The following is a 26,636-nucleotide window of genomic DNA, read 5'->3' as shown; positions in this document are numbered from 1 at the left end:
CCGTTAGATGATCGAGGGGTTAAAGGGGCACTTAGAAAAGATAAGGCCATCGCAGAAAGATTAAATGATTTCTTTGCTTCGGTGATTACTAGAGTATGTTGGGGAGATACCCGTTCCGGAGAAGGTTTTCATGGGTAATGATTCAGATGGACTGTACCAAATCATGGTGAACCTAGAAGATGTGGTAGGCCTGATTGATAAACTGAAGAGTAGTAAATCACCTGGACTGGATGGTATACACCCCAGGGTTCTAAAGGAACTCAAAAATGAAATTTCAGACCTATTAGTAAAACTTTGTAACCTATCATTAAAATCATCCCTTGTACCTGAAGACTGGAAAATAGCTAATGTAACCCCAATATTTAAAAAGGGCTCCAGGGGTGATCCGTGAAACTACAGACCGGTTAGCCTAACTTCAGTGTGAGGAAAAATCACAGAACATATAGAAAGTCCTAGTTTAATGGAACAAAGTCAGCATGGCTTTACCCAAAGCAAGTCTTGCCTCACAAATCTGCTTCACTTTTTTGAAGGAGTTAATAAACATGTGGATAAAGGTGAACCGGTAGATGTAGTATACTTGGATTTTCAGAAGGCGTTTGACAAAGTTCCTCAAGAGAGGCTTCTAGGAAAAGTAAAATGTCATGGTATAGGTGGCGATGTCCTTTCGAGGATTACAAACTGGCTAAAAGACAGGAAACAGAGTAGGATTAACTGGACAATTTTCTCAGTGGAAGGGTGTGGGCAGTGGAGTGCCTCAGGGATCTGTATTGGGACCCTTACTTTTCAATATATTTTATAAATGATTTGGAAAGAAATATGACGAGTGATGTAATCAAATTTGCAGATGATACAAATTGTTCAGAGTAGTTAAATCACAAGCAGATTGTGATAAATTGCAGGAAGACCTTGTGAGACTGGAAAATTGGGCATCGAAATGGCAGTTGAAATTTAATGTGGATAAGAGCAAGGTGATGCATATAGGGAAAAATAACCCATGCTATAGTTACACAATGTTAGGTTCCATATTAGGTGCTACCACGCAAGAAAGAGATCTAAGCGTCATAGTGGATAACACATTGAAATCGTCGGTTCAGTGTGCTGCGGCAGTCAAAAAAGCAAACAGAATGTTGATTAGGAAGGGAATGGTGAATAAAATGGAAAATGTCATAATGCCTCTGTATCGCTCCATTTTGAGATCCCATCTAGAATACTGTGTACAATTTTAGTCGTGTATCTCAAAAAAGATATAATTGCGATGGAGAAGGTACAGAGAAGGGTGACCAAAATAAGGGGAATGGAACAGCTCCCCTATGAGGAAAGATTAAAGAGGTTAGGACTTTTCAGCTTGGAGAAGACAGCTCAGCGGGGATATGATAGAGGTGTTTAAATTCATAAGAGTTCTAGAATGGGTAAATGTGAATCGGTTATTTACTTTTTCGGATAATTGACTAGAGGGCACGCCATGAAGTTAGCATATGGCACATGTAAAACTAATCGGAGAAAGTTCTTTTTCACTTAATGCACAATTAAACTCAGGAATTTTTTGCCAGAGGATGTGGTTAATGCAGTTAGTGTAGCTGTGTTTAAAAAAGGATTGGATAAGTCCATTACCTGCTATTAAGTTGACTTAGAAAATAGCCACTGCTATTACTAGCAACGGTAACATGAAATAGACTTAGTTTTTTGGTACTTGCCAGGTTCTTATGGCCTGGATTGGCCACTGTTGGAAACAGGATGCTGGGCTTGATGGACACTTGGTCTGACCCAGTATGGCATGTTCTTATGTTCTTATATATTTGTATACACTCTAGATACCCTGAAAATCACACTGCCTAATTTAGGCATCCAGATCAAATTCAGAACCAGTATACACTGTACAGCAGTTGTTTTCAATGAAACCCTCAGGATACACCCAACCAGGAAGTCCACAATGAATATTCATAAGATAGATTTGCATTCAACAGAAACAGTGCATGCAAAATTATCATCCTTGGTTTAAGGAACATAAGTTAATTAGAACCCACCTGTGTCCATTCATAGTGGTTAAGTTAATTCTTGGATGAAGAATAAAGCTGAAAGGAGAAATGTGGAGGCAGAGAGCAAAAGAGTGGACACATTCTGAAGTCATTCTGTGCACCTAACTTGCTTTTCTGCTATTGATTCATGATGGTTAAGCGAAAAGAGAGCGAGGGTGTTCCCAACCAACCCAATCACTACATTAACAAAGTCCTATGTAACACTTCATGGTACAAATTACAAATGCTGTGTCACCCGGGACATTCCAGTGGAGCAACTGGCAGGGGAAGAAGAGCCATTGTTGCTTTGGGTGGTAGAGATATCTTTCAGCCCTGATCTCAGGGTGCTGCTACTGAACCCAGCAAAAGGACATGCTAAGATGGGATCACAATCATCGCTGGATGAAATAAGTTTGCTGAAGGAAAAGGGTGCCTCCCCCAGCACTGAGTAGTATGCAGACTGCGAGAGTGTTGGTTGAAGTAACCTGGAGTCCAGTGTTGGATCCCATTGGAATTTCCACTGGTGGTAGTAAGACATTGGTGGAACAAAGTTTTGCTTATGAAGGAACTGGTGAAGAAGCTGGCTCACAGATATTCTCGATGAGATCTTTTGTTTGTTTTCTGTGTTGTAATTTTGATGAAACCCCAAGTAGTTAGTCTGAATTGCTTATGAGAAGCTATTGCTGGGTTTGGAAAGTTTTGTTTTGTTTTTTTTCTATGCAGATGCAAGCACTATCTAATCAGTTGCAAGGCTCCATGGAAAAGCTGACTGTATGTAAAATAAAGTTAAGCAAACTGATACTTGAAGTTTCTTGAAAGAAAATATAAGATGAGGATGTTTTAAATAGAGACAAATCTTCATGATGAGATAGAGACTGGAACATGTGGCTAGGCATCATACTTTAAAATTTTATACAATTTCCTAAAATACCTTCGGAGGCAGCTTTTTAGATTTGTTTAGGAAATATATGCTGGAAGTTTTAAAGATTCCAGAGAAATCTTTCTTTTTTACTTCTGGAGTTTACTATTTACCTCATTTTAGTAAAAAGAAAAGGGGTATTTCAGAATGCCCAGATGTTTTTTGATTTCCTTAATTTAACTGAAACTAAGGTGGAAGATAGAAAACCAACCTTAGCTGCTTTGTTAATTTCATTTTAGAACCAGACAGGGAGCAGATCCTCCTTTTTATTTCTTGTTTTTTTTTGTTTAAGCAGAGGGGTACCCAGTTCCTGAATTGTAAAAAGATCATTCCCTGCTGTAGCCAAGGCAACTCAATGGAAGCATAAGCAATTTATTTTAAGACTCAGAGTTGTCCAATTAGGGGCTTTCGTTTGGCTTAATTTTCCCTGTAAATGTGTGATAAAATATCAGTCAAATATTTTCTATGATCCTTCCCATATTAAGAATATAAGAAATCGCCATACTGGGTCAGACCAAGGGTCCATCAAGCCCAGCATCCTGTTTCCAGCAGTGGCCAATCCAGGCTACAAGTATCTGGCAAGTACCCAAACTCTAAGTAGATCCCATGCTACTGATGCTAGTAATAGCAGTGGCTATTCTCTCTAACATCTTGATTAATAGCAGTTAATGGACTTCTCCACCATGAACTTATCCAAAACTTTTTTAAATACAGCTACACTAACTGCACTAACTACATCCTCTGGCAACAAATCCCAGAACGTAATTGTGCATTGAGTGAGAGAGAATTTTTCCCGTCGATAGCAGGGCTGAATTAGCCATGCTGTCATGGGAACTGTCCATCAGGGCCCAGGAGGCGGAGCTTAAGAAGCAGAGTGTAGAGTTTCGATACTCTGCGGCTGCGCGTGTGTTCCCGCGCGGGAAGAACCAGTTCTCCTCAGTCTGTTTTTTTTCCGCGCGCAGGAGCGCACGCGGAGCTTCTTTCTCCTCAAAGTTTTTCAAAATGTCCAAAAAACAGTCCGGATTCAAACCCTGTCCCTGCGGTAAGATCATGTCCGTCACAGACGGACATGATCGATGCTACCGCTGCCTGGGACCGGACCACAATCAAGATACTTGTTATTTTTGTCGACGGATGTCCCCGAGGGCACGGTGTCATCGGGCCTACCGGATGATGGAGCTGAAATTGACTAATCGACCGTCAACCATCTGTTCCTCCCCCGGTACGGGAGTACGGACGCCTCCTCAAAAAAGAAGATCATCTTCATGGGATCAACAAACCTCCGGGACCGGAGGTAAGCGAAGGAGAGAAGACAACCAGGGATCTGGTTCTCTTAGACATTCGACTTCCAAATGTCACCGTGGGGCCGAAAAACGCCGCAGCTCGACGGGCCATAGTAGGCCGGAGCAGGCTAAAAGACTCTCCTCTCAGACACATAGATCCCCGAGTTCATCGAAGCCGGCACATACAACGGTGCAGCTGGCGCCGAAGGATCGCAGACCGGCACCGTTGGAGCAAAAACGGAGCCATAAACAACCGGCGCCGTCGGAGCCGAACCCGGGATCGGGTAAGCCGGCGCAGTCGGATCCGCATCCGGGGCCGAGAAAACCGACGCCGTCGGAGCCGAGGCCGAAGCTGAGCCGAGACCGGGACAGAGTAAACCGGAGCCGATATCGGAGCCGGGGGATACAAATCCGGAGCCGATAATACAGGCGCAGTTGGCGCCAAAACCGGCGTCGGGAACAAAGCCCTGCAAAAGACGGGAAAGATCACGACATTCCCGAAAGTCCTCGGACAATAGGAGTCGCACTCCAGCCAGACCTTCTCGTTCGGAAAGAGATTTTCCTGCAGATAGCGAAACTTCCCAGATGAAAGTCTCGCGCCATAGATCATCCTCATCGTCCTCCGCACATACCAAGCGGCATCAACGACATTACTCCTCGGACCATACAAGAAGTAGTTCAATAAAATCCTCTTCCCCAAAATCTAGGAGACGATTGACACCGTTGGAGAGACGTACTATTCAAATTACATCATCGTCCTCCTCTCGTACACCTTCTAAGTCTTCTACTAGACACTCTTCTCGTAGAGGTTCTACCGATACCGAGAGAAGAAGTTCTAAGTCATCTCCTCAAAAGGACCAACCGGGACCGGAACCGGAACTCCCACTATCCCCTCACACTCGCCGCAATATGCCGCAACAGACCCAAAAGGCATTCTGGGATCTCTCGCATTCCCTAGCGGGATTTTTTGAGACACTGCAAACCTCTTTTGTCTTACCACCAGAGGACAAGTCTGCCCCATCAAAACAGGCGGACACCACACTAGAAGGGCCGGTGGATCCATTACCAAGGTCTGAGCCAGTGCATACACATCCGTCTTCCCCTGTTCACTCTCAGGGCTCACAGGATGTATCTCTATCATCGCACTCCTCACCTTCGTCATCTACTGGCTACCCTTCAGACCCGCCCGAAGCACCAGCGGAGCCGTATTCTCCCCCGGAAGATCTCTCCTACCCCAAATTCGTTGAAAAAATGGGCTCCATATTAAAAGTGGAAGTTCAAAAGCTACCTGAACCCAGAGAGGAAACCTTAGGGTTATTAAAAAATATTTGACACACCAGGAGAGCCTACATCTTTGCCCCCCCATAGTGTGCTGCACAAGGTACTACAGAAATCGTGGGAAACGCCCTTCGGGATTCCAGCAGTCTCAAGAAAAACGGACGTAAAGTTTAAGTTACAAAAAACTTCAGCATACTTCAATACCCAACTGCCACACGACTCTTTAGTCGTAGAGTCAGCTTTACAAAGAGCCAAGAAGGCAAGAACACACGCCTCAAACCCACCGGGTAAGGACAATAAATGCTTGGACGATTTCGCCAAACGAGTTTATCAGAATGCGATGCTCACTTCACGCATTTGTCACCATCAATTCTACATGGTCCAATACATGTATGAATGTGTTCAAGCAACGAAAGGGATGTTTCTCACCGCGGGAAAGGACATTCCTTCCCCTATTCTTGACATGGAAGAATGTTCCAGACATTTGCTGAGAGCAATCTATGAAGGCTTCGAGAATTCATCGAGGGCATCAGCTACTGCAATAGCAGCACGTAGACTGGCGTGGCTAAAAGCTAGCTCGATTCGAGATGATCTACATGATCGACTAGCCAATCTTCCCTGCATGGGAGACAATTTGTTTGGTGACCGTTTCCATGATACCGTAAGCAAGTTGAAAGAACAAGCGCTGGCGGTCCAATCGATAACCACGCCAACTCCTTCAAGGAAGTACTATCCAACGTCTCGTCGCCAATCTTTCTCTAGACGTCCTTATAGGAATTACCAGCCCTTCAGAATGCAGCCTTATCCAACGTACCAAAGGCAACAAACACAAACTCCTCAACAACAGCAAAGGAGAGGTAAACCAAGGTCACAAAGACAACAACCGCAACAGGCAACAACTGCGGTTAAGCCTTCACAATCTTTTTAGTCATCAGGCCACCACCACCTCCCTCAGCAGCACCCCAGGCAGAATCACAGCCCGCTTTCCTGCCTGGGAATCGATAACAACGGACCAGTGGGTACTAGAAATAGTGAAGAATGGCTATCAGCTTCAGTTCATCAACAATCCCCCGGTTCCACATCTAGCACAACGAGGTTTTCAAACACCTCAACCTCAGCTCACACAGGAGATCGCGCACCTCTACCAGCAAAGGGCGATCAGATATGTTCCCCCAAAGGAATGGAACAAAGGTTTTTACTCCCCCTATTTCCTAATTCCAAAGAAATCGGGAGGCAACCGCCCTATCTTAGACCTCCGGGAATTGAACAAATGGATAGTTCGAGAAAAGTTCAAAATGGTTTCGTTGAAATCCATTCTTCCACTATTGCAACCCAAGGACTGGATGTGCTCCATAGACCTCAAGGAGGCGTACACACACATCCCAATCCACAGATCCTCTTGGCGATACCTCTGTTTTTTACACAACAGCCAACACTACCAATACAAGGTGCTCCCCTTTGGTCTCTCGGCAGCAACCCGAGTTTTCACCAAGTGTATGATAGTGGTGGTGGCCCACCTCAGACTGAAAGGTCTGACAGTATTTCCCTACCTGGACGATTGGTTACTAGTAGCATCGGACCCGACACTGCTAATGCATCATCTCACAATTGCAATCAACTGCCTTCAAACTTTGGGATTACTCATAAATTACCCCAAATCCAACTTACAACCTACTCAAGTACTCCACTTCATAGGAGCTCGCCTGGACACTGTTCGCACGAGAGCTTTCCTTCCACAGGACAGGCAGATAACAATTCGGTATCTCCTTCAATCACTGAAGACAACAAGATACCCGTCAGCTCGACAGATTCTAATAGTCTTAGGACACATGGCAGCAGCGAACTTCACGGTACCAAACACAAAACTGCACATGAGACGACTTCAATGGGGTCTCAAAAGGCAGTGGAAACAACACATACAACCATTGCAGAACCGAGTCACACTCACGATTCAGATGAAGAAGGACATAGAATGGTGGCTCCTAGACCACACCTTGACGAAGGGGGCCCTATTCAATTCCCCGCCACACAATGCAGTCCTCACAACGAATGCACCTCGGACAGGATGGGGAGCACATTTAGACCTCTTGGAAACTCAAGGTCTATGGATGCCATCGGAACAATGTCTCCAGATCAATCTACTAGAACTCAGAGCAATACGCAATGCACTGAGAACCTTTCAACAACAATTGAAGGGACGAAGAGTAATGATTTACACCGACAACCAAGTGGCAATATTTTATATAAACAAGCAAGGCGGGTCCGGTTCATGGATCCTTTGCAGGGAAACCCTTCAAATCTTTCATCATGCACTCCGGCATTCAATCCATCTTCAAGCAACCTATCTGCCAGGATTAGCAAACAACAGAGCAGACAGGTTAAGCCACATTTTCCATCCACACGAATGGTCCCTCAACCCAGAGGTGACTCAACAGATCTTTCATCGCTGGGGGACCCCGACGATAGATCTCTTTGCAACGGAAGAGAATGCCCAACTACCGCAGTTTTGCTCAATTCGCCCCAGCTCAGCACGCCTCGCCCAGGACGCATTCCTACTTCCATGGACAGCAGATCTTCTATATGCCTTTCCACCAATTCCACTAATAACCAAAACGCTGCAAAAATGCATTTTGGACAACAGTCAGCTAATCCTGGTGGCCCCAGCCTGGCCAAGACAACCATGGTACAGCTATCTCTTGCGACTGTCAATAACCGACCCGATACGTCTTCCAGACCGGCCAGACCTTCTCCGTCAGAACGGAGGAATGTTAATTCACCCTCTCCACTCCTCGCTCCACCTGACTGCATGGAGATTGAGCGGACATTACTGACAGCACAAGGCATATCAACAGTGGCACAAGTAGTTCTTATTGCATCACGTAACCCATCCACTAGACGCAACTATTCCTTCATATGGAGACGATACTCCAACTGGTGTATTCAAAAAGGAATTCCACCCATGGACTGCTCACCAGTTCTTTTACTAGACTATCTCCATGCCCTGTATGATGACGGTTTAGCGACCTCATCCATCAGGGTGCACCTGAGTGCAATTGCAGCTTATCACCGACCAGTAGATAACCATTCCATTGCTGAACACCCTTTGTTATCCAGATTCATCAACGGATTATTGCACCTTCGTCCGCCGACAGCAAAACCACCAGTTCCATGGAACCTTAATATCGTTCTGGAGCAGCTAATGCTTCCACCATTCGAACCGATGGAATCTGCACATATTAAATATCTTACCTGGAAGGTAGTGTTTTTAGTAGCAATAACATCGGCACGTAGAGTAAGTGAATTACAAGCGCTCGTACATTACGAACCATATCTACAATTCCATCATAAGGTGATCCTATGGCCGCACCCTACCTTCCTTCCAAAAGTAATTTCGGCATTCCATCTCAATCAATCCATAGAATTACCCATCTTTTTTCCAAAGCCTCATGCAAACGATAGAGAACGCTTGCTGCACACATTGGACTGTAAGAGAGCATTGGCTTACTATAAACGGCAAACTCATGCTATGAGCAGAGTCTCTCAATTATTTGTTTCATTCAACCCAAGAGCCCCGGGACTACCCGTGGCCAAAAGAACAATTTCAAGCTGGATTGTTCAATGCATACAGTATTGTCACAACAAGGGAAATTCCCCACTCCAGTCGCTTCCACGAGCGCATCAAGTTCGGGCTATGGCTACATCTATAGCTCATCTTAAGAACGTCAACCCAGTAGACATTTGTAAAGCGGCCACATGGTCTTCTCTACATACTTTCACTTCTCATTACTGCATAGACAAACAGTCAGCAGCAGATGCAACACTGGGTCAGGCGATTCTGCATGCGTTACCTCAATAACAACCGACTACCACACTCAGATAATCACGCGACAAACAATCAACAGCGTGATCGGGAGCTTGGGACTCCCATGACAGCATGGCTAATTCAGCCCTGCTATCGACGGGAAAAAGCAAGTTTGCTTACCGTAAACGGTGTTTCCGTAGATAGCAGGATGAATTAGCCATGCTGACCCTCCCACCTCCCTGGTAGTCGTACTAAATCAACTACATCAAGCTTAATCACAGACTGAGGAGAACTGGTTCTTCCCGCGCGGGAACACACGCGCAGCAGCAGAGTATCGAAACTCTACACTCTGCTTCTTAAGCTCCGCCTCCTGGGCCCTGATGGACAGTTCCCATGACAGCATGGCTAATTCATCCTGCTATCTACGGAAACACCGTTTACAGTAAGCAAACTTGCTTTTCTCAGATTAGTTTTAAATGTGCTACTTGCTAACTTCATGGAGTTGCCCCCTAGTCCTCCTATTATCCTAAAGAGTAAATAACCAATTCACAGTTACCCGTTCTAGACCTCTCATGATTTTAAAGGGGAATGAAGATAAGTGGATCTATATACAGACAACCAACAAGGACTAAATTACATAGTCTGGGTAAACAAATAAGCATGGGTGTAGCTTGTTTATTGCGGCGGTTACTTCCCCTAACTAATTAAGCTAGATACTTCACTTAGATGCAGCTCCAACACTGCTCTCTGCATTAATGGTGGGGGTGGAAGGGAAATAGAACCAAAAGGTTACTAAGATCCAAGAGTAACAGATAAGTATGAGAAAAAAAAAAGTGCGGAACTTGCTGGGCAGACTGGATGGGCCATTTGGTTGTCTTCTGCCGTCATTTCTATGTTTCTATATCATATTCCCCCTCAGCCATCTGTTCTCCAAGTTGAACAGCCCTTAAGCCTTTCCTCACATGGGAGCTGTTCCATCCCCTTTATTATTTTGGCCACCCTTCTGTGTACCTTCTCCATCACAACTATATCTTTTTTGACATGCGGCGACCAGAATTGTACACAGTACTCAAAGTGCGGTCTCACCATGGAGCGATACAGAGGCATTATGACATGTTCCCTTTTATTCACCATTCCCTTCCTAATAATTCCTAACATTGTTTGCTTTTTTGACAGCTGCAGCACATTGAGCTGACTATTTCAATGTATTATCCACTATAACACCTAGACTTTTTTCCTGAATGGTAGCTACTAATATGGAATCTATCATCATGTAACTACAGCATGGATTATATTTCCCTATAAGCATCACCTTGTACATGTCCACATTAAATTTCATCTGCCATTTGGATGCCCAATCTTCCAGTTTTGCAAAGTCCTCCTGCAATTTATCACAATCAGCTTGTGATTTAACTACTCTGAATAATTTTGTATGATCTGCAAATATGATAACCTCACTTGTAGTATTACTTTCCAGTTCATTTATAAATATATTGAAAAGCACTGGTCCAAGTACAGATCCCTGAGGCACTCCACTGTTTACACTTTTCCTCTAAGAAAACTGACCATTTAATTCTACTCACTCTGTTTACTGTCTTTTAACCAATTTGTAATCCCTGAAAGGACATCTCCTCCTCCTATCCCATGACCTTTTAGTTTTCTTAGAAGCCTCTCATGAGGGACTTTGTCAAACGCCTTCTGAAAATCCAAATACACTACATCTACTGGTTCACCTTTATCCACATGTTTATTAACCCCTTCAAAATAATGAAGCAGATTTGTGAGGCAAGACTTGCCTTGGGTGAATCCATTCTAACTGTGTTCCATTAAACAATGTCTTTCTATGTGCTCTGTGATTTTGATCTTTAGAATAGTTTCCACTATCTTTCCTGGCAATGAAGTCAGGCTCACTGGTTCAGTCCTTATATTTTAGGGATGAGAATCGTGTGCCCGATCGTCTTAACGATCAAAATTGTCTGGCAGGAGAAGAAAATCGTGTTTGGCACGATTTTTTAGCTAAAAAATCATTTTTTCCGATTAGTGCGCACTACCGTTAGTGCGCACTAACAGAAAATGATACAATTTGACACTTTTCAAGTCAGTTAAGGTCAGTTTAGGAATGAATATGTATTCCTATTGGCTGCCCTCTTATTTATTCATGTTACCAAGGTTCCCACTGACAATATATGGAGGATGGGAAATGGAAACAGTTGGTAGCTTGACAAAAAAAGTAATGTGATCAATCAATGTGACTAGAACTTGTGCCCTGCCCTATCCCTGATACCAGGGGTGTTGTGATCTTCCTGCATGCAGTGCCCTATCCCTAATACCGGGAGTGTTGTGATCTTCCTGCACACAGTGCCCTAACCCTGATACCTGGAGTGTTGTGATCTTCCTGCATACAGTGCCGTATCCCTGCTCAGTGCAGGAAGATCACAACACCCCCGGTATCAGGGTTAGGGCACTGTGTGCAGGAAGATTACAACACTCCCAGTATCAAGGATAGGGCACTGTGTGCAGGAAGATCACAACACTCCCAGTATCAGGGATAGGGCACTGTGTGCAGGAAGATCACAACACTCCCGGTATTAGGGATAGGGCACTGTGTGCAGGAAGATCACAACACTCCTGGTATTAGGGATAGGGCACTGCGTGCAGGAAGATCACAACACTCCCGGTATCAGGGATAGGGCACTGTGTGCAGGAAGATCACAACACTCCCAGTATCAAGGATAGGGCACAAGTTCTAGTCATATTGACTGATCACATTACTTTTATTGTCAAGCTACCAACCATTTCCATTTCCCATCCCCCCAACCATCACCTCAGTGGGAACCTTGGTAACATCAATAAATAAGAAGGCAGCCAGCCAATAGGAATACATATTCATTCCTAAACTGACCTTAACTGACCTGAAAAGTGTCAATTTGTATCATAAATCGTTAGAATTCCTATTGTATCGTGTTCTTTAACGATTTAAGACTATATTAAAATTATCAGACGATAATTTTAATCGTTGAAAAACGATTCACATCCCTATTATATTTACATCTCATTGCTGCCTTTCACACGGACTACTGATGCAAAAATTGGTTTGGACAGTCTATTTTTCAAGGTGTCCTCGAGAGTTAAAGACCAACTCTAGCCTCCAATCTCCCCTAGGGCTCATTTTCTAATTTAGGTTTGTTTTCAAAAACAAAAATGAACAAACTTTATAAAGGCCAAAAACAAGTCTGATACCTGTTGGCTGACTTGAGTTTACTTTTTTTTTATTTGAAAACACTTCTTAGATAGAGATGCTCATGGTTGATGGGCACTTCAAACCAGAGAAAACAAAGTTGCCTACTCATAACAGGTATTGTCTGAAGATATTTGCTCCTCAGTCATACATACCACCTTTGGAGTTCAGCTAAGAACTAAGGCACACTGCAGGAAAGCAGAAAGTAGTGTGCAAGCTTAAAAAAATGTTTCAGTAATTCCTAGAAAGCTCTGAAAATTGTCTGATATGGCAGTTGGTGATGATGATTCCCACTTGTGACTTTTGGTCCACTTCTGAGACTACATATTGCAGATAACTTTGCTTTAATGGCAAAATATCTTACAATACTTCATTCTTTAGGTGGTAAAGCATTATTTCAATGGCCTTTTGGAAAGCCTTTCTAGAGCAATTTCAGTCTTGTTGCTTTAAATAACTGTATTTCCATACTTTATCAGACAGGCTCCTGATGAAACCACACTTGTAATATGATCTCACCATGTTACTTTTTGTCTGTTGAAAACCCTGAGAGTTTTTCTGCAATTTTTATCATTACCTTTAATTTATCCCCCTTCCAAAGGTTCTGTATTTCTAACTTTTCATTTGCTATCAGAATGCTATGTTGCATGGACTCAAATATTTCCCTTCCTTTACAGAGCAGAATATGGTTTTCCATTGACAGTTTGAAAACGTTTTGCATCTGAATGTCATGATGGTTATTCCTGCAGGTCTGCACCAAGTATTGAAGTGCGCAAGAAGGAAGAGTTATTGTCTGGAATTGGTTCTTTAGGGATGATTCTACAAATCTAAGAATTTAATTTTAAGTATGTTTATTGCAGGTTCTTTTTATGAGAACAAAGACTTTTACTCCCAGGACAAGCAGGATGGTAGTCCTCACATATGGGTGAGGTCACTGGACGGAGCCCAGCCTGCCATGATCCCTGTGTCCACAAGGGGCTCCTTCAGTCTCTTTTTTTACCGCGATGCAGTTTGCCTCGAGTTTAGGGGCTCTGAGATTTTTCTCACAACTTTTCCTCATGGAAACACTTGAAGTTTTACTTCACAGATAATTTTCCCTACACAGGTCTCCCTTCGCGTACATTTCATCGACGCTTGGTAAGTACTATGCCCTGTGTTTTGGTCGGTTCCTGTCACCTCACTAACTGTTCCCCTAGGTTACCAACCGAATTGCAGCCTTCTTTTAACCCTCTGTCTGCCCCACGATACCCGCGAGTGTCCTTGCTGCGAACCTCCACTGGGTCCATTGGGGCTAGAGGGATTGGGACGTCCACGGTTCCCGTTGCCACCAGGGTCGCCGTTGATGCCATCCACGTCCCGTCGACGGCCCTTGACTAAAGAAAATGCTCCATACTTCGGGTTCTAAACCAGAGCCTGTTGTAATCCTTGGATGACAAACAATGCCAAGAGCGGTAGAGGCACGGTGATCGTTCATCATCAATGCCATCCGAGACAGCAAGGGCATCTTCCTCGGTGCTGGAGAATGACCAGGATGAGCACCGTGGGAAACATCGTCGCCGGCACAGATATGGTTCTGCGTTTGGTGCCGGCACTGATACCACACCGGCATCAATGTCCATTGAGCCAGTTGTGAAACAGGCCCAGGTACAAGAGTATCCATGCTCCTCTGCACCCGAGGCACCGAGGTGTTCCCCCACCGACACCGGTGCCAGGTACTAAGCCACCACAGATTCATGTGGAAGTGCCAGTAATGCCTAGCCTGTCTCCCCCTGTAGCTGTGCTACCTATACCAGCTTCCAGGGAGGAGCTGGACGTCTTCATCCATCAGGCTGTCATCAATGCCTTCCGGAATCTACTAACACCGGACCCATCGATATTTGCACCGTTGTGGCACCACCTCGTTGTGGCATCTACCAACGACAGCCTAAGTCATGGATGCTGACTCGTCCTTCTGAGCCTCCACGGACTCCTATACCTATCCTGGGATCCTCGAGGGGCGATGGGCACTTTAATCCCGCTTCGGCATTGATCCCGTTGAGACTTAAGTTAAGCACATGTCTGAAACCATCCCTTTTGACCTGGTCACTAAAAAGGACCAGAAGTTTCGGGAGGTTCTAGGTCGTAATATCTACCAAGAATCATATTGGTGTCACATATTGCAATTTACCAGGTATGTTTGACACAACACCAAGGGAACCTCTCTGCCATTCACATGAAATTCGAGCAACATGTGATTGATTTGAAATGTTCTCCCCTTGCCAGCAACAGGACTCCGTACTAGATGGTAACGTGGCTTACGGCCGCTAATTTATGGCCGAAGTCCAAGTAATCTAGCTGATCTGCCATGCACCGCAGATAATCTCTTCGTACACAAGCTCCAGCAGATAGTGGCACAATTGCAAGACTGCTGCGAGACCCTGCAATAGCTCTCTACGTTTCTTGCAAATCCTCCTCCCTCAGCTAGAAAACCAGCCAAGAGGGATGCTAGATGGACCTTTTACCGCTCACGCTCCCACGTGAGACCAACTGGTATCCATATCACATCAGCTCCGCCAGTCAGGCAGGCTCCTGGATTTTTCTACCTTGCCAGAGAACAGAACAGTCCACCCCACTGAGGACCAGGGCTCGGGATACCGTTCCCCGGACACAAAAGGCAGAGGTTTTTAATCCCGCTATTTCCTACTTTCAAAGAAAATAGGCGACCTCCGCCCATCCTGGACCTCAGAAATCTCAATTTCTTCAGAAAGAAAAGTTCAGAATGGTGTGTCTCAGCACCATGTTTCCCTTATTACAACAATTGGGTTGCCTCTTTTCTCTGGACTTTCTATATGCTTCATAGTGAGTGAATAACATTTTCACTACCAAGTTCTGCCATTCGAGCTAGCTTCAACAACTTGTATATTTCACCAAATGCCTAGCAGTGACTGCCGTTCATCTACAAAGAACAACAGCATTCACATGTTTCCTTTCCTGGATGACTGCCTTAAGGAGTCAATCCAAACAAGGAGCTCTAAATTCTCTTAAGACTCACTATAAATCTATAGCAGATCTGGGCACTACAGTCGCAACATCCTTCCTGCCCAACAACCGCACAGACATCCTATCAAATTGTCCACATCTCTGCGCGCATGCAAATTAGCCTCAGCCCATCAAATCTTTCGTTGCTGGGCCATATGATTCCACGATCCACATCACTCCTATGGCCAGACTAGCCATGAGAAGAACTCAGTGGATTTTAAAATTTCAGTGCCTCTAACCTGTTCCACCGCTTTCGTCCCTGCTCCATATCACCGATCCCGTACTAAATCCTCAGATGATCATGGCCACGGTCGCATCCAACTTGGGTTGGAGAACTCATATCAATACCCTCCAAACAAAAAATGCGTCGACTCCACTGCATAACAAGTCTCAGATCAACTTCCTGGAGCTTCGAGCCATGCGTTATGCCCTTTATGCCTTCCAACACTGTCTCTCACACAAAACTTTGTGGATTCAGACAGACAACATAGTAGCAATGTGGTACTCAAACAGGGACGAACAGGCTCTTACCTGCTGTGCCAGGAAGCCGCACAGTTCTGGGCCTGGGCCCTTGCACACCATGCATCTCCGGGCCACTTATCTAACAGGCATATTGAACATACTAACAGAGACCATCTCAATTGATGTCTCCAACCCCACTAGTGGTCTCTGAATTCATGTGTAGCGAGCAAAATCTTCTAGCGTGGAGGTCAACCAACCATCGACCTCTTGCGTCCGAATTGAACCACAGAGTGGACAGATTCTGCTCCCTACACAGGCATACAAATGCATTAGCCCTGGGCGCCTTTGCTCGCCCCTGCAACAAAGGCCTCCTATAGGCGTCTCTTCTGATACCACTCATAGCCAAAACTCTCATGAAGCTACAGCAGTACAGGCTTTCAATGATTCTCATAACCCCGTACTGGCCTTGACAATTATGCTTCCCCATACGTCTCAACTTATCACTCCAGGAACCAATTCGGCTGCCCACAGACCAATCTCATAACATAGACTCACTGATTATTCTCAGGTACTTGTAGCTTCACGACAACCCTCCACACGTAAATCTTACCATTTTAAATGGGCACGATTTACCAAATGACGTACACAAAAAGGTACTGGCCCCTTTTTTCCTGCCCCACTCCATCTCTATTGGGCTATCTAGGATACCTTTCGGGTTCTGGTCCCCAGACATCCTCCTCACGGGTACACCTCAGTTCCATCTCAGCGTACAACCAGGGAGTAGGGGATGCACTGTTAACGGCTCAACCCCTTTTCAGTCGGCTTATCGTGGGTTTTCTACAACTTAAGCTTCCTCTACGATCACCGGTTATGGAATGAGGCCTAAATGTAGTGCTTTCAAGGCTCAGGGGTTCCCTGTTCGAGCCTTTGCATTCCTATCACATTAAATTTCTAACATTGAAAATTATTTTCCTTGTAGCCATCATCTCTGCTAAAAGGGTCAATGAGTTACAAGCCCTTGTTGCATACTCACCCAACACTAGGTTCCTCCGTGACCGACTGGTCCTCCGTTCTCACCCTAAATTTCTTCTTAAGGTGGACACAGCCTCTCACTTTATTCAGTCTATAGTCTGCCCACTCTTTCTCAAGGCCTCACTCTCACCAGCGCGAGAAGATGTTGCACACCTTGGACCTTAAGCGTGCACTTGCATTGTACCTAGACCCCACTGCACTCCATACGAAATCCACCCAACTCTGCTGCTTTGACAAAGACAAGCTACGAGTTCCAGTGGGCAAACAAACTCTCTCCAACTAGCTAGCAGACTGTATCCAGTTCTACTATAAGAAAGCAGGCCTTCCTCTCCAGGGGTGAGTGCAGGCACATTTTATAAGGGCCATTGCAACATTGTACCATACTATCGTTCAGTACCAATTGCCAACATCTGCTAGGCTGCGACATGGAGCTCTCTTCACACATTCGCAGCCCTCTACCGCTTAGATAAGGAAGTCCGTCAAGACTCTGCCTTTGGCTAATCTGTCTTGCAGAGCTTTGTTCCAGTATACTCCCCAACTCCTTCCACATCCACCTGCTGTGATTTCAGGCTGCCTCATCATTGCCAATAGCACCCCAATTATTGTGCCTGCTGCACGAGTTGCTGCTATTGGCCTGTTGTAATATGAGTCAGCCTGTAGCTTGCTAATCACCCATATGTGAGGACTACCATCCTGCTTGTCCTGAGAAAAAGCAGTTGCTTACCTGTAACAGGTGTTCTCCCAGGACAGCAGGATGTCCTCATGAAACCCACCCGCCATCTAGCGGATTTGGGTCCGCTTACGTTTTGTTTTATTTTTCGCTCGCATTTTTTTGCCTCAAACGAGACTGAACGGAGACCCCTGTGGACACAGGTATCATGGCATGCTGGGCATGCTCAGTGTGCCAGTCAAAACTTCTAGAAACTTTGACAGAAAAGTTTTCCGTGATAGGGCTCCGTCCAGTGACATCACCCATATGTGAGGACTACATCCTGCTGTCCTGGGAGAAGATCTGTTACAGGTAAGCAACTCTGCTTTATCAAGTTATAATTTATCTTTGAGTTAAACATGATGAATGCAGTTATTTTACAGATTCTAAAGAGGTATAACACATCAGTCAACTAAACTATTACACAAATTTAATTCACAAAAATTAAAGGCTAATTATTTCTTGTTTCTTATATACCTCACAATAGATATCAGATCTGGCCAGAGTGGTTTACAATTTCAAAATCACATAAAATTATAATCAATTTAACACTCCTTACTCATTACAAAATAAAGAATTAAAATAGTTCCCCTCACTTTAGCAGTAAAATTATTAATAATATTATCATCCTGTCCATCCCAGCTAAACCCTTCCCAACAGCTTTTTGGAGAACTGTCTTATAATGGAACAAGCCATGCCATCACCTTTTTCTTGAAACTGAGAATTATTTTCCATTCTCTCCTCTGTTGGGGCAGAGTTCCACATTTCAGGGACACTGATTCCCTGACATTAATGAAGAGTATCTTTCAAAAATGTATTTAGAAGCAAAGTCTGTATTTCTCACCAAGCTGATAAGCAATCAGCAATTAAAGCAGAGCTGAGTGGTTTCTCTCTGAGAGGAAACCAGTATCCTTATGCTTGATGGGAGAATAGGCAGTTTTGTAGCTCCAAACACCTTGTCAGAGACAGGGATATGGTAGTAATATCAATAATGATAAAGTTGATTCTGAGGGCACTGGCCATTTGTAGTGCATCTTGAATCCCTTGTGTGCCTTGCTTTGCAGTAGCATACTATATTATAAATTTAGTTAATGTATATGGACGAGTTCCAGGTACAGCATTTGATTGGATCTAGTCTTTTCTTCAAAGTTCAAAAGTTTAGTCAAGAATGTCTAGAGATAAGAATTATAAAATCAAACAGTTACTCCTATGCATTCATGTTTGTATAACAAATTTAAACACAGGCTGATAGTGGAAAAGATGTGTTACAACATAGGCAAATTCTACAGTGACTGTATTTCTCAGTCCTGAGACATACTTTTTCTCTTCAATCTGGGTTCAACTCACAGCACAAAATCCTTTAAAAATTCTCTGAGAATTGTATCTGTGGTCCTTGACTTATCCATAGGTATCACCATAAAATAAGTGCTCACCTCTCTAGGAGTTACTAATAATACTATAACATATCATTTAAGGTAGCCTGAAGAACAAGCATGGGAGGAGCTGAACATAGGTTCTCTGAAACTGGCTTCTAGGTCTATAGACTAAAACTGAATACTTCACAGTACTTTTGTTCTTATATCATGTAAAGTGATTTTTTTTTCACTTCACTGATTATCGATTTTTAATTTAATATTGAGCTGTGTGTGGGAAAGGGATAGCTTTTATGTAAAGTCTAGAATATTGTCATCTATTTTTTTTTTAACTTCTTTGTCTTTAAAGGTTTTTTGATCTTTTTGAAAAATTTAATGGCAATAAAAGTGGAAAGCTAAAACTGAAGAGACCAAAGCAATTGCAGGCAAGTTGTATTCATTATCAAATTTTAAATGTATATTTTCAGAAAAAATGCTAAACATTTTGCTTCTTTTTAATTCTTTTTCCAGGAAGTATTAGATATAGCGAGGCAGCTCCTGGTAGAACTGGGTCAAAACACGGACTCTGAAATTGAAGAAAACAAAGCAAAACTTGAACAAATGAAAACTGTATTGGAGATGTAAGTATGAATGTCAGGATATGCTTGTAATTTTTGACACAAATTTTTTTTTTCACCTATGGAATGATGGTTAAGCAATGCTAACCCATAACATTTCATAAAAATTGTTTTCATTCATTTTGGCATGATCATTCTTGTGTAACTTAGCATAGGGCTAAACTTTTTAGGAGCTTAGACTTATAAAATTGGTATTTTAAGGTGAAAGTGATATACATAAGTATAGCTGCATGGCAGAAATAATGTTTTCTAATATAAACACATGGATGAAATTTTGAAAACGTTTTGCATCTGAATTTCATGATGGTTATTCCTGCAGGTTCGCACCAAGTATTGAAGTGCGCAAGTAGGAAGAGTTGTCTGGAATAGGTTCTAATAGGCTTTTTTTTTTTTTTCTGGTAGCAACAAATTGTACCACTTTTACATAAGTTCATTTTGTGATATTTGACTATGTGTTTAAAAGATTTTTTAATTCATCAACAATAGTCTTCTCTCACATTCTTTGGCATTGATTATTTGGATATTGTACATTTTTCATTTATTGTACTTAATTTTCATATCTTCTTACTCCTTTTTCGTGATTGATAATTTTAAAATCTGCATCAGGATTTGTGTTTAATTTTTCTCACACAACATGGAGGATGAAATCAGCCATACCCAGTGGATAACATCTGACAGCAATGACATGGACTCTGCTTTCAGAACTCAGGTTTTCTGAGCATGTGTAGGAGTTTCTGGGTGCAGTCTCACTGCCTAATGAGCACCTCTGTTTTTCTTTTGAGTTACTACACAGATGGATTGCCATTCTTAATTTTTTTGTTTGAATTTGCAAATTTTCTTTCCATGCTGCTGCCTCGGAGGCCCTGAAAAAGAACTTTTAAATTCTGCTATAAAAAGATAATCCTGATTATGGAAAATTCTAAGTCGAAGAAACTTTTGTTTTCTGGGTTCAAGACCCTTGGTTATAGGGCACTGTATGTCCGTTGTCTTCACCTTTACCATATGTTACCACTGCCTGGGTCTGCACCATGGTGTCTTGAAGTGTCCTAGTTGCAGCTGGATGTCCAAGCAGGATGATTTGTCCTGCACCAAGAAAGAGGAGGACCTTTGAAAAGTGGTTTCAGGTAAGTCCCTGAAGCCTCTGTGCAAGGACAGGTAGAGTAGCCACTCTACCTCAGAGTGAGGCCTCTTCAGATACCTGGTGTCACAAAAAGCATCAGCGATTATGCCAGAAGTTGCCTATCTCTTCTTTCGAGAAGGCGGTGACATTTCACAGATTTTCCATGAGAAGGGGTTCAAGCTTGGCAAAAAAGGGCTCTTATACAGTCCAAGGAGTTAAAAGCCTATTCTCTTTTGTATTCATATGGTTTCAGAAAGAACACAGGCAGCACAATCATTTGGGTTGAGACTGGAGTATCTGGGAAGAACAAATACTCTGCTGCTATGGAGGCTCTCCAGACCATGGAGAATGTCATCTTCACTGAAGAACAAAGGGAGCTGGCCCCAGAGGGGATCCCTTGCACCCTATAGGTGCTCTTCTTGGCACATACTCCTGCATTTTAGGCTTGTATATTACTTGCAGAGTACTCAACCTCACCATCAGGTTTCTCAATAGCTTGTCCTTTGATCCCAATAGATTGGGAATGGAATTTACTATCTTTCAAATTGACTAGTACAGTGTTTCTGTTTTATCCCCAGACTAAGTAAGATTGGGAAAGCTTGCACTCTGTGTTTGGAGCAGCAGCATTGGAGGAGCTCTGGAAGCCACATAAGGCAACCATGGCAACCACCTGATCTAGCTGTCCACACCATACCAATGTCTTTCATATTCTGCATTTATACTGTATATAAAGGAAGCTGGTCCTGGCTCATATGTGTGTCTGCCCTCTTTCTTGTTAACATTTTGGAAGATAGACTTATGAAACTAATGCTTTCCTGGCTCTTCTTTTAGTGATTTGCTTCCTCTTCTTAACTGTACTGCCTGCTCTGTAAAGGTTGGTGTGCCATATAATTGTGTTAATGTGGGTGTGCCTTGGGCTTAGATTGGGAAACCCTGGGCTAGCAGACTATATAACATATGTGTTGGCTGACTTATAGACTGTAGACACTGTCAAGATGCATAATTGAGAGCCATAGCAACTTCAGTGGCTCATCTGAAGGCCACTTTCTTTGAAGACATCAGCAAAGCTGCTACTTGGTCATCTATTCACACCAAAACATTCCACTTCTGTCTAGACAGAATGTTCTGCAGAGACAGCATCTAAAGGCAAACAGTTCTGCACATCCTTAACCTTAGTCCACTCTCCACTGGTTGGAGCCAGGTTGTCTGTCAGTTGCTCCACAAGACAACCTTCAGCTTGGGATTCCCCACTGTTATGGCTGATTTCATCCTATTTGTCAACTAAGAAAGCAAAGCTGCTTACTTTTAACTGGAGATCTCCATAGACAGGATAAATCAGCCATATTACCAATGCCAGCCCGCTTCCCTGGAGAGTTGACTACTATGCCTGTAAAAGTCTAAGTGGCACCCAAGGAACTATGTTTTCCTAGCATGTAGCAGATGGACTCATTACATATGGGTATAGTGTGCTCGTGCTAGCAGTTGGAGACGGATCTGACGTCAGCACGTGGTACATATACCCCTGCAGGAAGTGCAGACGCTCAGTAATTTCCGTCTCCAAAGCTACAAGCGCTGTCCTGCCGCGATCCGTTTCTCAGGATCACATTCGCCCGCCACTGAAATGGCCAGTGCCCCTGTGGAACCTCAACCTAGTTTTGGACTTTCTAGTGGGACCCACCTTCAGACTCCTCTGAGGACTGTCCCTCCGGTTGTTAACCTTGAAGATGGTGTTCTTGCTGGCCGTATGCTCCGCATGCCGCATCTCAGAGGGGAAGCGGCAAGGAGAAGCGGCCTCACGAGCGACTATTGCTCGCTGGATCAAAGAAGTTATCAAAGCGGCCTACGTAGAAGCGGGAAAACCACCACCTCTACGAGTCAAGGCTCACTCTACCAGAGCACAAGCGGCCTCCTGGGCAGAAACTAGGATGCTGTCGCCTGCAGAGATATGTAAAGCGGCAACGTGGTCCTCCATCCATACCTTCTCCAGATTCTACCGTCTGGACGTCCAGGCCAGGGAGGACTCAGCATTTGCAAGGGCAATCCTAAACGTACCTCGGGCAGCCTCCCACCCAGTCCAGGAGTAGCTTTTGTACATCCCATTTGTAATGAGTCCATCTGCTACACGCTAGGAAATGGTGAGATTACTTACCTGATAATCTCGTTTTCCTTAGTGTAGGCAGATGGACTCAGCATCCCGCCCGGCTGCCGATATATATGGGGATTCACTGTTTCGAGGTAAGCCATGTTTCCTTACATAGGGCATCCACCCTGCTGGGTGTCGACGCCTTCCGGTTGAGAACACTGGCGGTCTCCAGCTACTATCAATCGGTCAGGTTAATCATGTTCAGTTAATCAATCGGTCAGTCACACATATATCCATACAGCTTTTGCAAGGAGGATTACTGAGCGTCTGTACTTCCTGCAGGGGTATATGTACCACGTGCTGACGTCATATCAGTCTCCAACTGCTAGCACGAGCACACTATACCCATTTGTAATGAGTCCATCTGCCTACACTAAGGAAAATGAGATTATCAGGTAAGTAATCTCACCAATGCTTAGGTACTCTAGTATGCTCAGATTTCTGAATTCTGAGAGGTGGGTCATTGCCTGTGATGACAAATGGCATAACCCACTCATTATGACTGATTTATCTTGCTGTCTACAAAGAACTCCCATTACAGGTAAGTAACTTTGCTTTTTGGTTTATGTGACTTGTGTAATAAATATTAACTATTCTATGATGGTAAAATTAAAAATGGCATTGTAATATAGTACCTGTCAATAGATAAAAGATCATTTGGCCTATCTGGACTGTCCAGTTGCCTCTGACTACAAACCAGTCCATCTGCAGTCACCTTCCTGCCTTGCCTTTACCACCTTTCTAAATTTGTCCCAAGTATCCTGGAATTCTGTCACTATTTTGCTTTTTTCCACATTTGACAGACTGTTCTAGATATCTATATTTCCTCCGAGTTTCCCTCTGCTCTAGTTTGGCCTTGTTTTAGAGCTTTTCTTTTCCTATGGAATAGGCTACCTTGTACTTGGACACCTGCTAGATGTTGAATGCTTTTATCATATCTCGCCTCCCTCCGCCTCTTATTTTCTTTTTTCTTATAGGGAATATATTTTGATTTCCTAGGCTTTTCTATTTAATGCATGTGTCTGGACCCTACAATTTTTTAGCTCCACCTTTTTGAATGCCCAGCTCTTAATGGATGGAGGCATGGGTCCCTTGTAGCCTGAGGTATGTCTCTTAACAAAGGTGACAATGTTATTTTCTTTAGTAAAAGTTTTTTGTTTTGCCTTTTCTGTATTTACATTTTGGTTTTTATTGCATTCATTTTATGATTACTATGAAAAATATTTTTTTGAATTATAAGAGACCATTTCCTAGCATGTAGCCAGATGGACTCGGGACCAATGGGTATTGTGCTCTTCTACTAGCAGATGGGAGACGGATTCAGATTTCAAAGCTGACGTCACTCTAGATATGCCCCTGCAGTAACCTCAGCTCTTCAGTATCTCTGTCTCCTAGCAGATGTGGACACTATACCACACACTAGAATAGTGTTAAGAATTACAGCAAAGAAGAAACAAAATTTACCTTAAGGAAGATTGAGCCCCGCTCTCCTGCGGTGATACCTAAGGTCCTTCCCCCAGTCAAGAATTCCTGAGGTTGATTTCTGATATCCCTCGGAATTGTGCCTTGGTCCGGTAGCCAGTTCCCAGTGTGGACTTAGCCCCCAGTGTGGCTGAAATGCAGTGGGTGCAGAAATGAACGCTGCGGTGAAGGTAATTCTCCTCAGTCAACTCTGGGGATGAGGTTTTGACTGGGCCATAGGGAGCATAAGTCAGTTGCCCGTACCTGGTACGATGTATCCTCCAGTCAGGGGCAGGCTGTAGTTCTTTGCAATCAGTGAGTTTGTCCATAGTCTGCCAGGGGTTCCAATTAAATTTGTTAGGTGTCTCCTGCCAAATTGTCCTCTGTGCCCATATTGGGGGCCTGTAGTGCATTAGGAGATGCTCCAAGCAGAGCTCTCCTCCCTCTTAATGGCCAGAGCGTCAAGCCCATACCACCAGGGCAAAGAGGGTAGGGGTTCTACTCCAGGTACTTCTGATTCCATAGAAAACAGGAGGTCTCCATCCCATCCTAGGCCTGAGGGTCTTGAACAGGTTTCTAAGAAAAGTTCAAGGTGGTTTCCCTGGACACCTTGATTTCCCTCTTGCAAAAAGGGAACTGTCTGTTCCCTCTACCTAAAGGGTGCATACAGCCATATCTAAATCAGAGATTGGCTGTCCAACAAGTGTGTCCTGATCCAGACCGACAACCAAGTAGCCATGTGGTATATGAACAAGCAGGGAGGCACGGGATTGCCCCTCCTGTGTCAGGAAGCGGTCCAGATCTGGTCTTGGGCCCTGTTCCACAGGATGGCACTCAGGCCATGTACCTGGCCGGAGCAGAGAGCGTGGTAGCGGACAGATTAAGTCGAGACCTTAGACCCCATGAGTGGTCCTTGGACCCCAGGGGGTAGCGAATCAGATTTTCCACCTCTGGGGGGGAACCCAGACATAGATTTGTTTGCATCCCCCTGTAACAGGAAGGTGTCTTTTTTTTTTTTTTTTTGCTTTCTGTAAAGGTCAGGTGGCAAACCAGCCTCAGACTCCCTTGTCCGTTATTGGGGCAAGGGTCTTCTGTATGCATAACTTCTGATTCCCTTAGGGGTGAAGACTCTGTTGAAACTTTGCAAAGACAGAGGGACTATAGTCCTCATAGCCCCTCATTGGTCAAGACAGGTCTGGTTTCCACTCCTGTGGGAGTCGTCCTTCCGGAAACCGATCAGTCTGGGAACTTCACCAGATCTTGTCACACAAGATCAGAGCAGGTAGCAGCATTCAAACCTCCAGGCCCTGTCACTCACAGCCCAGATGTTGAGAGGTTAATCCTGCAGCTGCATGATCTTTCAGAGGATGTGTCTTGGGTCCTGGTGGCTTCCAGAAAGCCTTCCACTAGAAAGCCCTACAGACTGAAGTGGAGGTGGTTTTCCATGTGGTATGAACAGAAGGGCCTTGATCCATTCTCCTACCCCACACAAAATTGCTTGAATACCTTCTACACCTATCAGAGGCTGACTTAAAAGTCAACTCCATCAGAATTCATCTTAGTGCGATTGGCGTGTACCACCACTGTGTAGATAGTATGCCCATCTCTGTACAGCGTATAGGGGAGGCTTCCTGCTGTGTCTTGGGGCCTCAATGTGATGTTAGCTCAACTGATGAAAGCTCCTTTGAGTCACTGCGCACCTGTGACCTGAAGTACCTGACCTGGAAGGTCATATTTTTGGTGGCAGTCACCAGCACTCAGGGTCAGCAAGCTTCAGGCCTTTAGTGACTTATCTACCGTATACTAAGTTCTGTCATGACATGGTCATCTTGCGTACATACCCTAAGTTCCTGCCTTACGGTGGTGTCTGATTTCCATCTTACCAGTCAATGGTCCTGCCAGTTTTCTTTCCCAGACCCCATTCACACCAAGGCAAACAAGCATTGCACTGTTTGGACTGCAAGTGAGCCTTGTCCTTCTATCTGGAGTGGATAGAAGCCCATAAACAATCCACCCAACTTTTTATTTCTTTTGATAGGAATAGGTTGGGTGTTGCTGTTTCCAAACAGACAATATCAAATTGGCTAGCAGATTGCATCTCCTACTGTTATGCCCAGATGGGACTGCATCTTGGGGGTCATGTCAAGGCACATTCTGTCAGAGCCATGG

At 44.1% G+C, this 26,636-nt stretch overlaps 1 protein-coding gene across 16 annotated transcripts in view; it reads left to right on the top strand.

Annotated features, from left to right (window-relative positions):
* Nucleotides 1–26,636, top strand: part of PPIP5K2 (diphosphoinositol pentakisphosphate kinase 2) — a 620,162-nt gene that overhangs the window by 214,662 nt on the left and 378,864 nt on the right. For all 16 annotated transcript variants that reach the window (XR_003852104.1, XM_029572559.1, XM_029572550.1 and 13 more), the window contains 2 exons: nucleotides 19,476–19,551; nucleotides 19,637–19,746. Coding sequence is in view for 15 of the 16 variants with exons in the window: in XM_029572559.1 (XP_029428419.1) it covers nucleotides 19,476–19,551; nucleotides 19,637–19,746 (186 nt within the window). In the remaining variant the exon portion in view is untranslated. The remainder of the gene's footprint in view (nucleotides 1–19,475; nucleotides 19,552–19,636; nucleotides 19,747–26,636) is intronic.

Source organism: Rhinatrema bivittatum, chromosome 1, assembly GCF_901001135.1.
Source record: "Rhinatrema bivittatum chromosome 1, aRhiBiv1.1, whole genome shotgun sequence".
Lineage (NCBI taxonomy): Eukaryota > Metazoa > Chordata > Amphibia > Gymnophiona > Rhinatrematidae > Rhinatrema > Rhinatrema bivittatum.
This window is presented reverse-complemented; position numbering and strand designations above follow the sequence as displayed.